The sequence below is a fragment of the Lynx canadensis genome, chromosome A1 (assembly GCF_007474595.2).
Source record: "Lynx canadensis isolate LIC74 chromosome A1, mLynCan4.pri.v2, whole genome shotgun sequence".
NCBI lineage: Eukaryota > Metazoa > Chordata > Mammalia > Carnivora > Felidae > Lynx > Lynx canadensis.
Genome location: NC_044303.2, coordinates 173,648,476 through 173,662,812, shown reverse-complemented (window position 1 = coordinate 173,662,812; position 14,337 = coordinate 173,648,476). Strand labels below are relative to the sequence as shown.

General features: G+C 37.6%; 1 protein-coding gene across 3 annotated transcripts in view; it reads left to right on the top strand.

Moving 5' to 3' along the window:
• NSD1 (nuclear receptor binding SET domain protein 1) overlaps nt 1-14,337 on the top strand; it is a 146,889-nt gene that overhangs the window by 54,064 nt on the left and 78,488 nt on the right. For all 3 annotated transcript variants that reach the window (XM_030326753.1, XM_032594062.1, XM_030326748.1), the window contains one exon: nt 12,459-12,594. In XM_030326753.1, coding sequence (XP_030182613.1) covers nt 12,459-12,594 — 136 coding nt within the window. The remainder of the gene's footprint in view (nt 1-12,458; nt 12,595-14,337) is intronic.

The following is a 14,337-nucleotide window of genomic DNA, read 5'->3' as shown; positions in this document are numbered from 1 at the left end:
GATAAATACAAATTCTAAATTCTGTATAATGGTAAACCAAGAGATAGGATAGGATATAGTAGACACTTAAGCACTTAGCCCAGCCAAGAGATAGGAGGTGATGGAAGTAAGGCTTTCTGAGAAGACCTAGGAGAAAGAGGAATTCCAGGCAGAAAGGAGATGGAAGGACAAAGAGTATGATCTAAAAGGGAAACTGTGGACAGCTTGGTATAGTGTTAGCTTTTGAGGTAGGAATTGGTGGAATAGGAGATCGGAGACAGAAATATTATCTAGGTTCTAGCCTTATTTTACAGCTATTCTTACCTTGACTGTCACTATCTCTTGAAGTTTGTTTTGAGAAATTTGTTACTAATAATAAAACTAGTTATCTTTCTTCCCCAAGATGAGTACACCTCCCATCCCAGTCCCAGCTTAGGAGCTATAGTGTTTTACTTTGTTCATTTCTCTCTCCCAGAGAGACTGAGCTCCCAGAGGACTTGTTTGTTCCATCTCTATATTCAGTTATATGCTAGTCAGAATATATTTTTGTCCTCTAGTGATGAACTATAGAAATGATCCCTGAAAGTGTAGTCTTGTCACTCATAACATTTATAAAATGCTTAAATATAAAGAAGTTTCCTTGAAAATAATTTACTAACATAATAATAAAGTGTGTCTTTCATAATTTTCACCCCCTAGAAACATCACTGTTTTTACCACTTTCCAAACTTAGTAAATATTTGAATGATTGAGTGATCCAACATGAATTACTTAAACTAAATTTCATCAATTCAGCAAACATCTGGGCATCTACTATTATGTGACATGCTACAGAGAGAGATAAGACCGTCATTTCTACTTAGGTTTTTTAGTATTGTTAAACAATATATCTTAAAATGACTGAGGAGTAATGGGAGAAATTAAAAAACCCATTTAACCAGTTTTACTTGTTACATCTTTATTTATTTATTAAAAAAAATTTTTTTAATGTTTATTCATTTCTTGAGAGAAAGAGCATGAGCAGGGGTGGGGCAGAGAGATAGAGAGGAAGACACAGATTCCGAAGCAGGTTCCAGGCTCTGAGCTGTCAGCACAGAGCCTGACGTGGGGCTTAAACCACAAACCATGAGATCATGACCTGAGCCGAAGTTGGATGCTCAACTGACTGAGCCACCCAGGTGCCCCTACTTGTTACATCTTTTTAACCAAGTTGCATAAAACAATTGCATGATTAAAGAATGTTTAAAATGAAAAAAACCTCAGAATTCTGTACCTAACAATTACAGTTTTTGTATTTGTTTATTATGCAAGTTTTGTTTCCACAGTGGTAATACCAACTTTTTAGGAGCACCTGGGTGGCTCAGTCTATTGAGCTTCTGACTCCTGGTTTCAGCTCAGGTCATGATCTCATGGTTTGTGAGTTCCAGCCCTGGGTCAGGCTCTGCAGTGGTGGTGCAGAGCCTGCTTGGTATTCTCTTTTCCCCCTCTCTCTGCTGCTCCCCTGCTTACCCTCCCTCTCTCCCTCAAAATAAATAAATAAACTTAAAAAACAAACAAAAAAGACGCATCAGGCTCTGGGCTGATGGCTCGGAGCCTGGAGCCTGTTTCCGATTCTGTGTCTCCCTCTCTCTCTGCCCCTCCCCCGTTCATGCTCTGTCTCTCTCTGTCCCAAAAATAAATAAACGTTGAAAAAAAAAATTAAAAAAAAAAACAAACAAAAAAGAGTCGGGTGCTCAACCAGCTGAGCCAGCCACCCCAGTGCCCCTTTTGTAATTAATTATTAGCTTAATTACACTATGGACAGGAAATATATTCCATATGATTCCAATCCTTTCAAATTGATTGAGATACACTTTATTGCTTAGGGCATGGTAAATATTTATAAACAGTCCCAATGCTAGAAAAAAAGGTTAATTTCAGGGTGCCTGGGTGGCTCAGTCGGTTGAGCTTCTGACGTCGGCCCAGGTCATGATCTTGTTTGTGAGTTTGAGCCCCACGTTTGGATTCTCTTTCCCTCTCTCTGCCCCTCCCCCACTTGCCTGTGTGCCTTCTCTCTCTCTCTCTCTTTCGCTCTCTCCCTCTCTCTCTTTTGCTCTCTCCCTCTCTCTCCCTCTCTCTCCCTCTCCCTCCCTCTCCCTCCCTCTCCCTCCCTCTCCCTCCCTCTCCACCTCTCTCAAAAATAAAAAAATTTTTGTGGGATCTTTGTGGTTTTCTACATATAAGATCTGCAAATAGACATAATTTTACTTACTCATTTCAAATGTGGTTGCCTTTTATTTTTCTCGCCTAGTTGCTCTGACTAGGACATACAGGAATTTGCTGAATAGAAGTGGAGAAAGTAGGCATCCTTGCTATGTTCTTTATCTCAGAGGAAAGACTTCAGTCTTTCTCAATTAAGCATGATGTTCTCTTTGGGATTTTCATATATGACTTTTATTATGTTGATAGTTTCCGATTCCTAGTGTATGGGTTTTTATCATGAATGAGTGTTGAATTTTGCTAAATACTTTTTCTGCATCCATGGTCATGATCATGTGATTTTTTCCCCATTCTGTTAATGAGGTATATTATATTTGCTGGTTTTATATGTTGAACATTCCTTGTCTTTCAGGAATATATCCCACTTGGTTATGATGTATGGTTTTTGTTGTTGTTTGTTTTTATTAATTTTTTTGATTCCAGTATAGTTAACCAGTTTAAAAAAAATTTTTTTAATGTTTATTTTTGAGAGAGAGAGACAGAGCGTGAGTTGGAGAGGGGCAGAGAGAGGAGGAGACACAGAATCCGAAGCAGGCTCCAGGCTCTGAGCTGTCAGCAGAGTCTGATCAGGGCTTGAACCCATGAACTGTGAGATCATGACCTGAGCTGAAGTCCGATGCTTAACTGACTGAGCCACCCAGCTGCCCCCCATTTGTTTTTTAATTGACATGTAATTGTTGTGTAACATTGTGTCATATAACAAAATAATGTTTTGATTTGATACTCTGTTTTTTAAGTGTAATTTTCAATTTGTTTTGCTAGTATTTTGTTAAAGATATTTGCATCAATGTTGGTAAAGGATATTGGTCTGTATTTTTCTTGTGGTGTCTTCATCTGGCTTTGGTATCAGAGAAATACTGGCCTCAAATAATGAATTAGGGAGTATTCCTCCCTATTTAGTTTTTTGGAAAAGTTTGATAAGGATGGGTGTTAGTTCTTATTTAAGTGTTTGATACAACTTCCCAGTGAAGCCATTAGATCCAGGGCTTTTCTTTGCTTGCTTGCTTGCTTGCTTTCTTTCTTTCTTTCTTTCTTTCTTTCTTTCTTTCTCTTTCTTTTTCTTTCTTTGCTTTTGTTTACTCATTACTGAGTCTATCTCTTTGCTAGTTACAGGTTTATCCAAATATTGTTTCTGTGTCATTTAGTTTTGGTAGTTTTTTTTTTTTTTTTAAATTTTTTTTTTTCAACGTTTATTTATTTTTGGGACAGAGAGAGACAGAGCATGAACGGGGGAGGGGCAGAGAGAGAGGGAGACACAGAATCGGAAACAGGCTCCAGGCTCCGAGCCATCAGCCCAGAGCCCGACGCGGGGCTCGAACTCACGGACCGCGAGATCGTGACCTGGCTGAAGTCGGATGCTTAACCGACTGCGCCAGCCAGGCGCCCCTGGTAGTTTTTGTTTTGAGGATTTAGGGTTTTATCTAGGTTATCTAATTTGTAGGCATACAGTTGTTCATCTTATTCTCCTAATCCTTTTTGTTTCTGTAGAATCAGTAGTGATGGCCACACTTTTATTTCTGATTTTAGTAATTTGAGTCTTTTTTATTGGTCTGCTAAAGATTTATGAGTTGTGTTGATCTTTTTAAAGAACCAGCTTTTGGTTTTGTCAATTTTTTTTTTTCTATTCTTGATTCTCTTAATTTTCCCTCTAATCTTCGTTGTTCTTTCTGCTTGCTTTAGGTGTAGTCTGCTGTTCCTTGCTAGCTTAAGGTGAAAGTTTAGGGTATTTGAGAGATTTAAAAAATATATACATGTCCTCAGCTATGAAATCCGTCTAAGAACTGCTTTTGCTCTGTCTTTTAAGTTGTGGTATATTTTGTGTTCATTTTTTTTCAAAGTATTTTCTAATTTTCCACGTGAATTCTTTGACTTACTGGTTATTTAGTAGTATATTGTTTAATTTCCCAATTTCCCTTGTCTTTTTGGTTTCTTTTTTTTTTTTAATTTTTTTTCAACGTTTTTATTTATTTTTGGGACAGAGAGAGACAGAGCATGAACGGGGGAGGGGCAAAGAGAGAGGGAGACACAGAATCGGAAACAGGCTCCAGGCTCCGAGCCATCAGCCCAGAGCCCGACGCGGGGCTCGAACTCACGGACCGCGAGATCGTGACCTGGCTGAAGTTGGACGCTTAACCGACTGCGCCACCCAGGCACCCCTTGTCTTTTTGGTTTCTAATTTCGTTCCATTGTGGTTGGAGAATATATTCTGTATTCCACTTATTTTAATTTTATTTTTGTGGCCTAATATATGGTCTATCCTTGAGAATGTTCATATATACTTAGGAAGACTGTGTATTCTGTGGTTGTTTGGTAAAACGTTCTTCAGATGCCTCCTAGGCCTAGGCCTAGTGCTGTTCACCCCTTTTATGTTCTTAGTGATCTTCTGTCTAGTTCTCTCCATTACTGAAAGTGGGTTTTGAAGTCTCTGTTACTGTTTCTCTTTTTCTATATTTATTTCTATGAGTTACTGCTTTATGAATTTGGGAGTCTGGTTTTTTGTATGTATATTTGTAATTGTTATACCTTCCTGTTAGATTGACATTTTGTCATTATACAATTTCCATGTTTGTCTCTAGTAATCTTCTTACCTTTAAGTATATTTTGTGATATTAATGTAGAGAAGCTACCCCTTTTTGTTACTGTTTTCGTGTTATTTCCAACCTTTTGCTTTCAACTCCTTTTTTTGAATTTGATATAAAGTGTTTTGTAGACAGCATATAGTTGGATTATATTTTTTGTCCATTCTGCCAATCTCTGCCTTTGAATTGCAGGGCTTTTTTTATTTAGATTTTTTTTTTTATTTTATTAAAAAATTTTTTTTTTTCAACGTTTATTTATTTTTGGGACAGAGAGAGACAGAGCATGAACGGGGGAGGGGCAGAGAGAGAGGGAGACACAGAATCGGAAACAGGCTCCAGGCTCTGAGCCATCAGCCCAGAGCCTGACGCGGGGCTCGAACTCACGGACCGCGAGATCGTGACCTGGCTGAAGTCGGACGCTTAACCGACTGCGCCACCCAGGCGCCCCGATTTTTTTTTATTTTAGAGAGAAAGTGGGATTGAGGGAGAGGGGCAGAGGGAGAAAAGAGAGAATCCCAAGCAGGCTCCATGCTCAGTGCAGAGCTGAATGTAGGGCTTGATCCTGCAACCCTGGGCTCATGAGCTGAGCCAAAATCAAGAGTTGGATGCTCAACCATAAAGCCACTCAGGCGACCCTGAATTGTAGTTTTAAATCCCCATACATTTTATCTAAGTAGTGATAAGGTAGGATTGATGTCTGCCATTTTACTTTTAATGTATCTTATGGTCTTTTTGTTCCTCTGATTCTGTTACTATCTTCTTTTATGTTAAATAGATATTTTCGAGTGTAACATTTTAAGTGTCTTGTCATTTATATGATAGTGCCCCCTCCCTCCCTAAATACACACACAGTCGTTTTCTTAGTGGTTGCTCTGGTGAAGTAGTTAAGATTGCAATTAACATCTAAATTTGATGTAATGTGGTTTGTATTAATACCACATCAAGACATTCTTTATTCATGAAAGTTTGAACTGTTGTTGTCCTTTATTTCAGCTAAAGAGCTCTATAATAATTTCTTGTAAGGCAGATTTGCTAGGGACTCTTCTTTAAATGGAAATACATGCTTAAGTATTTTTTTTAGTAATAAAGTATATACCATGTTAGTTTGTGGAATCAGCTAGGCAGTACTTACTGAGTATCTATTCTTTACCAGGTACTGGGCTAAGTGTTAGATACAGGTAGGATGAGAAGTCTCTTTTTTCTCTTTAGGTGATTACAGTCTCTGAGATCCTACTGTGGGCTTGGTGCTATGTAGACTTTCAGAGAAGCTTTGCTACTATCAAATTATAATGAAATCATATCGATGCTTTATAAAGCACATAAGTTAACACAAATGTAAGATAATCTGTATTTTTATTTTATTCACTCAATATATTATTAAAAGAACAACAATGTGAGTTTTATATAATCTCTTACCTTAGGTGTCCTATTTATAAAATAGAGGCATTACCTATTTTTATCATAAGAATAAGGGAGTCACTTTTGACTAGGTTAGAAAAAGGTGAAATTCCAAAGTACAATTCACATAGCTCTTTACAGTGTAGTTCTTACTATAGCCTTTAAAACTGGGTATTTTAAATCAAGTTATTAAAAATATTTGCTTTCTGGAATCAATAGAAGCAGTAGTAGACTGTTAGCAAATGTTGAGAATATTTTTACTAACTAAAACAAAAAGTGAGTCCTTGAGTTGCAGTAAGTTCTGTAATTGCACCCCTAGGTCCTTATCTTAAGTTCTATATCAATGTATACTGTTAAACAAGTTGCTTTAGAAGATATTGTTTGTGGGGCGCCTGGGTGGCTCAGTCGGTTAAGTGTCTGACTTCGGCTCAGGTCATGATCTCACGGTCCGTGGGTTCCAGCCCCGCATCGGGCTCTGTGCTGACAGCTCAGAGCCTGGAGCCTGTTTCAGATTCGGTGTCTCCCTCTTTCTGTGACCCTCCCCTGTTCATGCTCTGTCTCTGTCTCAAAAATAAATAAATGTTAAAAAAAATTTTTAAAAAAAAGAAGATACTGTTTGTTGTACCAGTAGACATCCATGTATTGTACAGTTAAAATTTGTTAAGAGGCTAGATCTCCATTAAATGTCCTTACCAGAATAAAATTTTAAAAAGAGAAAAAAAGACCTTGTTATGTGAGTTAGCTGATTTTAAATAGTTCACTCAACTCTAAGTTTTGGATGTGCATGTAAGGATATTGATATCCAAGGATTATCTATGCTGTGGTAGCATTTAATAAACATTGAAATGGAACACAATTTAAGTCCTGTCCCATACATCCAGGCACATACCTGGACCACCTGAGCACATTTTATCTTAGAAATGTAATATAGTTTGGTGTGGACCTCTTCATGGAAATTTTATTAGTGAAAGTGTTTAAAGATCTCACCTGAAGTGTCTTTCAACCATAGCTTTTGGCTCAACGGCCAGTTCTTGATTGTAATTGAAGGAAATGCTTTAAAAATAGCAGTGACAGGGTTTTACAGGAAATTTTACTGTTGAAATGACATGTTGCTGTCCATGAAAGACTGGAAATGGAGATTTTGAACCTGTTGGTTTTTAGATTTGATTTAAACACTTAAAAACAAGTTCTGGCCATATTCATTCAGTTGAAATTGGAAAAAAATGTGTTGTATTAAAAAAAAAAACATGGTCTTTAGAATTAATCAGGTTAAAATTTTAGGTCTTTACAGTTGTGATGTAACCTTTTCAATCCTCAGTTTCTTGGGGCGCCTGGGTGGCGCAGTCGGTTAAGCGTCCGACTTCAGCCAGGTCACGATCTCGCGGTCCGTGGGTTCGAGCCCCGCGTCAGGCTCTGGGCTGATGGCTCAGAGCCTGGAGCCTGTTTCCGATTCTGTGTCTCCCTCTCTCTCTGCTCCTGCCCCGTTCATGCTCTGTCTCTCTCTGTCCCAAAAATAAATAAAAACGTTGAAAAAAAAATTAAAAAAAAAAAATCCTCAGTTTCTTTTTTTTTTTTAACTTTTTTTTTCTTTTTTTAATTTATTTTTGGGAGAGAGAGAGAGACAGAGCATGTGCAGGGGAGGAGCAGAGAGAAAGGGAGACAGATTTCAAAGCAGGCTCCAGGCTCTGAGCTATCAGCACAGAGCCCAACGTGGGGCTTGAACCTGCAGACCGAGAGATCATGACCTGGGCTGAAGTCAGGTGCTTAACCAACTGAGCCACCCAGGCACCCCAATCCTCAGTTTCTTTATATGCAAAATGGAGACATTGCCATTTCATCATGTGAGGATTAAACAAGATTATGTGTATTGGTTTCTGGGGCTGACATAATAAAGTGTCCCAAACTGGGTGGCTTAAATAATAGAAATTTAATTGTCTCACGGTTCTGGAGGCTAGAAATTCAGTGTTAAGTTGTGGGCAAGGGTTGTTTTTTTCCTGAGGGTTGTCATATTTGTTCCAGGCCTCTCCTTAATGTCTAGTTACCTCAAGAGTTCCTTGGTTGGTGGAAGGATTTTTCCCTGTGTCTTCCATCATCTTCCGTCTGTGTGTGTCTGTCTCTGTTTCCAAATTTTTCCTTTTCATAAGGACACAGTTATTTTGGATTAAGAATCACCCTAACTGACCTCATCTTGATTATCTGCAAATACTCTATTTCCAAATGAGGTCTTGTGGGGTATTGTGGGGCATACTTTTGGGTAAGCACAGTTCACTTCAGTAGTGTATATAAAAAGACTTAGAACCATTGTATTTTTTCCAACTGTACATATAGAGATATTAGGAAAAACCATTCTGGAATGTGCCTGTCCTGCCTAAGTTCAGATGATATTTCTTCACTCTAGTCTTCCTTGATATTCTCCAAGTGTCTTGGCATCAGGAATTCATCCTTGTGTCTCTTTAAAAAAAAATTTTTTTTAATGTTTATTTTTGAGAGAGAGGGAGACACAGAATCCAAAGCAGGCTCCAGGCTCTGAACTGTCGGCACAGATCCTGACATGGGGCTCAAACCCACAAACTGTGAGATCATGACCTGAGCTAATGTCAGACACTTAACCGACTGAGCCACCCAGGCGCCCCCCCCATCCTTGTGTCTCTTGTTCAGCTTTCTATTGTGGTTGTTAAGTAAGTTTGTATGCAGATAAATTATGGGTTTAACATTGGTTATTTGGAAGTTTTACTTTTCCAAGGTGAAATCTTTAAGCTCTTCTGAAGAGAAGGGTCATATTTTTCCTTATTATTTTCTCTGCTTCATGAATGCAGGCCTCTCTTTGGTCTGGAATCCTTGCCTGTGTCTAATTTTTTATGCGTTAAAGTTAGTTGGATTTGGTTGTTATTGTCTGTGAATAATATAATATTAACAATATGCATTTATATCGACATTATTTTCCACTGTGTTTGCACACATTGTTTTATTTGGTTCTCATGGTTAATCAGTTAAGATAGCATTAGAAAGAGGCTGGCTCAGTCAGTAGAGCATGTGACTTGATCTCAGCATTGTGAGTTTGAGCCCCATGTTGGAAGTAGAGATTACTTAAAAATCAAATCTTAAAAAAAAAAAAAAAAGAGCATGGGGGGAAATGAATGCTTCAAGTTTGTGACAATCTTTATCCATGATACCAATAATTTAATGAGACTTTTTTTTTTTTTTTTTTTGAGATAGCACCTGCACACAAGTGAGGAAGGGGCAGACAGGCAGGGAGGGAGAATCTTAAGTAGGCTCCTTGCTCAGAGTGAGCCCAACTCTGGGCTCGATCTCACAACTGTGAGATCATGACTCGAGCCAAATGCAAGAGTTGGATGCTTAATTGACTAAGCCACCCAGGTGCCCCAGTGGAACAATTTTTTGTGTTTCTCACTGACTTTGTTATTTTTTAAAATCATCATTATAGTTTCAGTGTGGTTTCTGAATGGTTACATTGTATGTGTGAGTGTGTGTTACATCTTCATTATTCCATAACTTCATCTGCACTTTGCATATTTCATTGAGTTGTCAGCATATTTCATTTAACAGGTCTCTTGTTGGACGTTAACTTTTTGTTGTCATAAATAGCTACTTGAAGTATTTTTCTACAATTCATTTACTTTTTGAGTTTTTCCTTTGGGTTACAATATTAGGAATAGAATTGTTTTCATTTTGATAGTTCATGGTAGAGCAGGTGTTTCTTGATTCTATAGCTTAGGAAACAGGTTGAATTAAGTGACTTAAGATAACATAATTTGTAATAGAGTCAGAAGACAGAACTCATTACTACTTTGTCTGGTTATGTGATTCAGCTTCTGGCTTTACCTAATACCACTTATGTTATGTTCCTTCCTTGCTATTAAAAGTATATTTTTGGGATGCCTGGGTGGCTCAGTCGTTTGAGTGTCCAAATCTTGAATTTGGCTCAGTTCATGATCTCAGGGTTGCTGGGATCGGGCCCTGCACTAGGCTCTGCACTAACAGTACAGAGCCTTCTTCAGATTCTCTCTCTGCCTTTCTTCTACTCACATATTCTTTCTCTCTTCCTCAAAAATAAACATTAAAAAAATGTTTTTTAAAAAATTGCTTGTTGAGATACGGTTGACATTTGAAGGCATGTGTTTTATGGCTATACTTCTGATAATATCACTTTTTTGAAGTAACATGAGGAAGACTGAACCAATATCATGTCATAGATTGATTATGGCTTAGTTTATCATAAAGCATATAATAGTCATAGGGTTTTATTGTTACTGGATGATAAGGCAGTGGTTGAGAGTTTGGGCTGTGGCATTGGACTACCCAGATTTGAATCCTGGCTCTGCCACTTGCTAAATAGCATATGACCATAGGCATGTAGTAAAATAAGAGTAGTAATACAGTATTTACCTTAAGAGAATTAAAAAATGTGTGTCTAGCACATAGCAAACAAGTAAATGTTAGCTACTATTTTTAAAGTGATTTAGGACTTGAATAAATCAGCCAATATAATATTTAGCAATGATTGCCAAATAAATGATCATAAATTATATGGGAACCTACTCAAATTGTAGTTTTTAGTACAGGCAAATAAAAAATTTGTTTTCCCATCCTGTCTTCGTATCTTGGTTTTAAAGTTTCAAAGTTCGAAAGCCAAGTTTCAAACCTTTTTTTCCTGATAACTTACAAACTAATAACAGGCAAAAATGGCCTTTTTTTTTTCCTTTCAAAGCATAACATGTAGTTTGTCTTATTTCCCAGTAAGTCTATACTTGTAGAACTAATTACAATATTTTCAATAAGGGCATTCCATGGGATTTAACTTCTGTCAAATTATTGTCAAGTTTATTTATTTTCAGAGACAGAGACAGGGTGAGCAAGGAAGGGGGAGAAACAGGGGGAGAGAATTCCAAGTAGGCTCTGCGCTGCCAGCACAGAGCCCAATGGAGGGCTTGAACTCAAGAACCATGAGATCATGACCTGAGCCAAAATCAAGAGTTTGATGCTTAGCCCACTGAGCCACCCAGGCAGTCCTGAAAACAGAGTCTTAAAGTTGAATTGGTAACTTACAAGTCATTGGATTGAGCTCATTTCTTTTGATTTCCTTGAGGTGGAGTATTATTCATTTGAATACTCAATTTATTTGAATGATTTCAGTCAGTTCATTTAACATACTCTTTATTGAATCCTTAATTCATTTTAGGCATTAAGGAGGGAAGATTGAGTCTGGAGGAGGAGCTCACCAAACCTTTTTCAAGACATGGCACTTTCAGAAATTTGTATGTCTCCTTGAAGTAAATGGGAGAGGTTGATCTTTGTCCAAGTACCCTAGGAGCTTCTTTTGGCTACCTAGGAATATCTCAGTGCACTTACAACTCCTTTGGTGTTGTGGGAAGCTCAGTCCTACTGAACACAAAGCTGTCTTCATCTTAAGCAAGAGGTCTGCTTATGGTGTGTTAAAGGCACAGGCATGGGTTTAGAGCTTAGATGGAGGATGTTGGATTGCAGACAAATTAGGCATATTATTTTTGGAGAAAAGATGCAGCTAGAGTCTCTACATTAGACAAGTCCAAGAAGCTTGATTTGTATTCTTTTTATTCTACATGAAGGGTGTTCCTTGGAGTTGTGCAGTATACCATTCTGCAGGTCCAAAGTCTGGGTCAGTTGCATTGGCACTGCTAGAGCTTAGCCTGTAGCATTCAGGATTATTTCATTAGAGCCATTATTGTTATGTAATTAATAGGAATGTGTATGTTTGAGAAGGATGTCAAATATAACCTGCAGAAGGGATCATAGTCTACCTGCCTCCCCCCCCCCCCCATTTTATTGAGATATAATTGACATGTATTTGGGACAACATAGTCCCTTGACATTATTTCTAAATTCTTTTTATAATCTTCCCGCTCTCACCTAGCCATGTTGTGATGCAAATACTAGGGCAAGAACATCTTCTAGGAATGATTCTGTGTCTTTTTTCAGTTTTTAGGTTTTTATAGTTCAAAATAATTACTTTTTTTCTTTATGAATGTAGGTAGATTACTTACATAAAATAAATACAAGTTAAGAGCTGTATAAAGGGCTGTGTTATGAACAATTAAGACAATTTAGTTCTTTGTAATTGCTGTTAAGCTGGGCGTTTTCATCTAGAATTCTGTGCATTGCTTTCTCAGAAGGCTAATAGTAAAATAGTACACCATTTCAAAGGTTTTGATTCTTACTGATGACCCATGTTTTGTCTGTCTAAAGTGTCAACCCAAGAAAAAGTCTACGCCATTGAAGTATGAAGTTGGAGATCTCATCTGGGCAAAATTCAAGAGACGCCCATGGTGGCCCTGCAGGATTTGTTCTGATCCGTTGATTAACACACATTCAAAAATGAAAGGTAATACTAGTAGTTGATTATATGTTATAAAATACAGTATGGAATAAAAAATTTGTAGCTATCTTTAGTAATACTCCATTTTTACCTTTGAGTATTTTGTGGATGAATTGTTATTAATATATTTTACCTTTTTGAATTTTTTAAAAGTTTTTAGTTTATGATTTAAAAATTCAGTTATTCCATTTATAGATGCCAGGAAAATGTTAGGTTTATTACCTAAAGTTCCACATTGTCACTTTGAGAATCTACCTCAGTTTTTAGGTTTGTACCTTTGCTGTTAAGTTTTCAAGCTGAAACAATTATAATGAAGGCTTATGAATTATTTTGAATTTTAAAATCTTGATTTAGAGTATTCCCTTTAATTACGGTACTTTGTTTCTTATTCGCCTTGTTTGAATATCAGATATCTTTTTTTTTTTTAATGTTTATTCTTTTTTAAATTTTTTTTTTTTTTTCAAAGTTTATTTATTTTTGGGACAGAGAGAGACAGAGCATGAACGGGCAAGGGGCAGAGAGAGAGGGAGACACAGAATCAGAAACAGGCTCCAGGCTCCGAGCCATCAGCCCAGAGCCTGACGCGGGGCTCGAACTCACGGACCGCGAGATCGTGACCTGGCTGAAGTCGGACGCTTAACCGACTGCGCCACCCAGGCGCCCCTAATGTTTATTCTTGAGAGAGAGGGGACACAGAATCTGAAGCAGGCTCCAGGCTCTGAGCTTTCAGCACAGAGCCCAGTGTGGCACCTCAAAATCATGAGCCGTGAGATGAAGTCAGATCCTTAACTGACTGAGCCACCCAGGCACCCCATAAATATCAGTATCTTTAAAATAATGTGAGGTGGGGGCCAAAACTTGATCTTAAGCTGCCTTTTTTCTATTAAGATGTTCTGTGATTTAATTTTAATTTTAATATATGTGTATTTTAGTTTTTGCATAGGTCATATATTCACAATATTTAAAAAATCAACTCCCTCCTTTTCTCTGATCTGCTGTTTCAAAAAGAGTAACCAGTTTTTAATGTTTCATTCTATAAATCCAAGTATATATTCTCATCTTTATTCTAACACAAATGTAGCACTTTTTTTTGTTGTTGTTGTTCATGTTCTACAGCTTACTTTTTTTGCTTGTTAGAGGTTTTCCATGTTAGTGCATTGAAGACTGTCTTTTTTAATTTTTTAATTTTTTAAATGTTTATTTTTGAGAGAGAGAGCGAGTGAGCGTACGTGCGAGAGCTAGCGCTAGCTGGGGAGGGGCAGAGAGAGGGAGATACAGAATCTAAAAGCAGGCTCCAGACACTGAGCTGTCAGCACAGAGCTCAATGCAGGGCTCAAACTCATGAACCATGAGATCGCATGAACTGTGAGATCATGACATGAGCCAAAGTTGGACACTTAACTAACTGAGCCACCCAGGCGCCCCAGTTTCTCTCTCTCTTTTTTAACAGCTGCATAGTTTTCCACTTTTTGAATATGCTGTACTTTATATAACCATTTTCCTGTTGATGGATGTTTAGGTTGTTTCTGATCTTGTGTTGTAAAGCCTATACATGCATATTTACATACATATGTACATAACATAAATGTGTCTCTGCACACACAACAGTGTAAAGAATAACTTCCACATATGCATGTCTGTCTGTAGGATAATTTACCAAAAGTGGGATTAATTGCAGGATTTGATTTTATATTTTGAATATTGAGGTATACCTAAAGACCTTTATAGGTTTTTTGTTTTATTCATCTG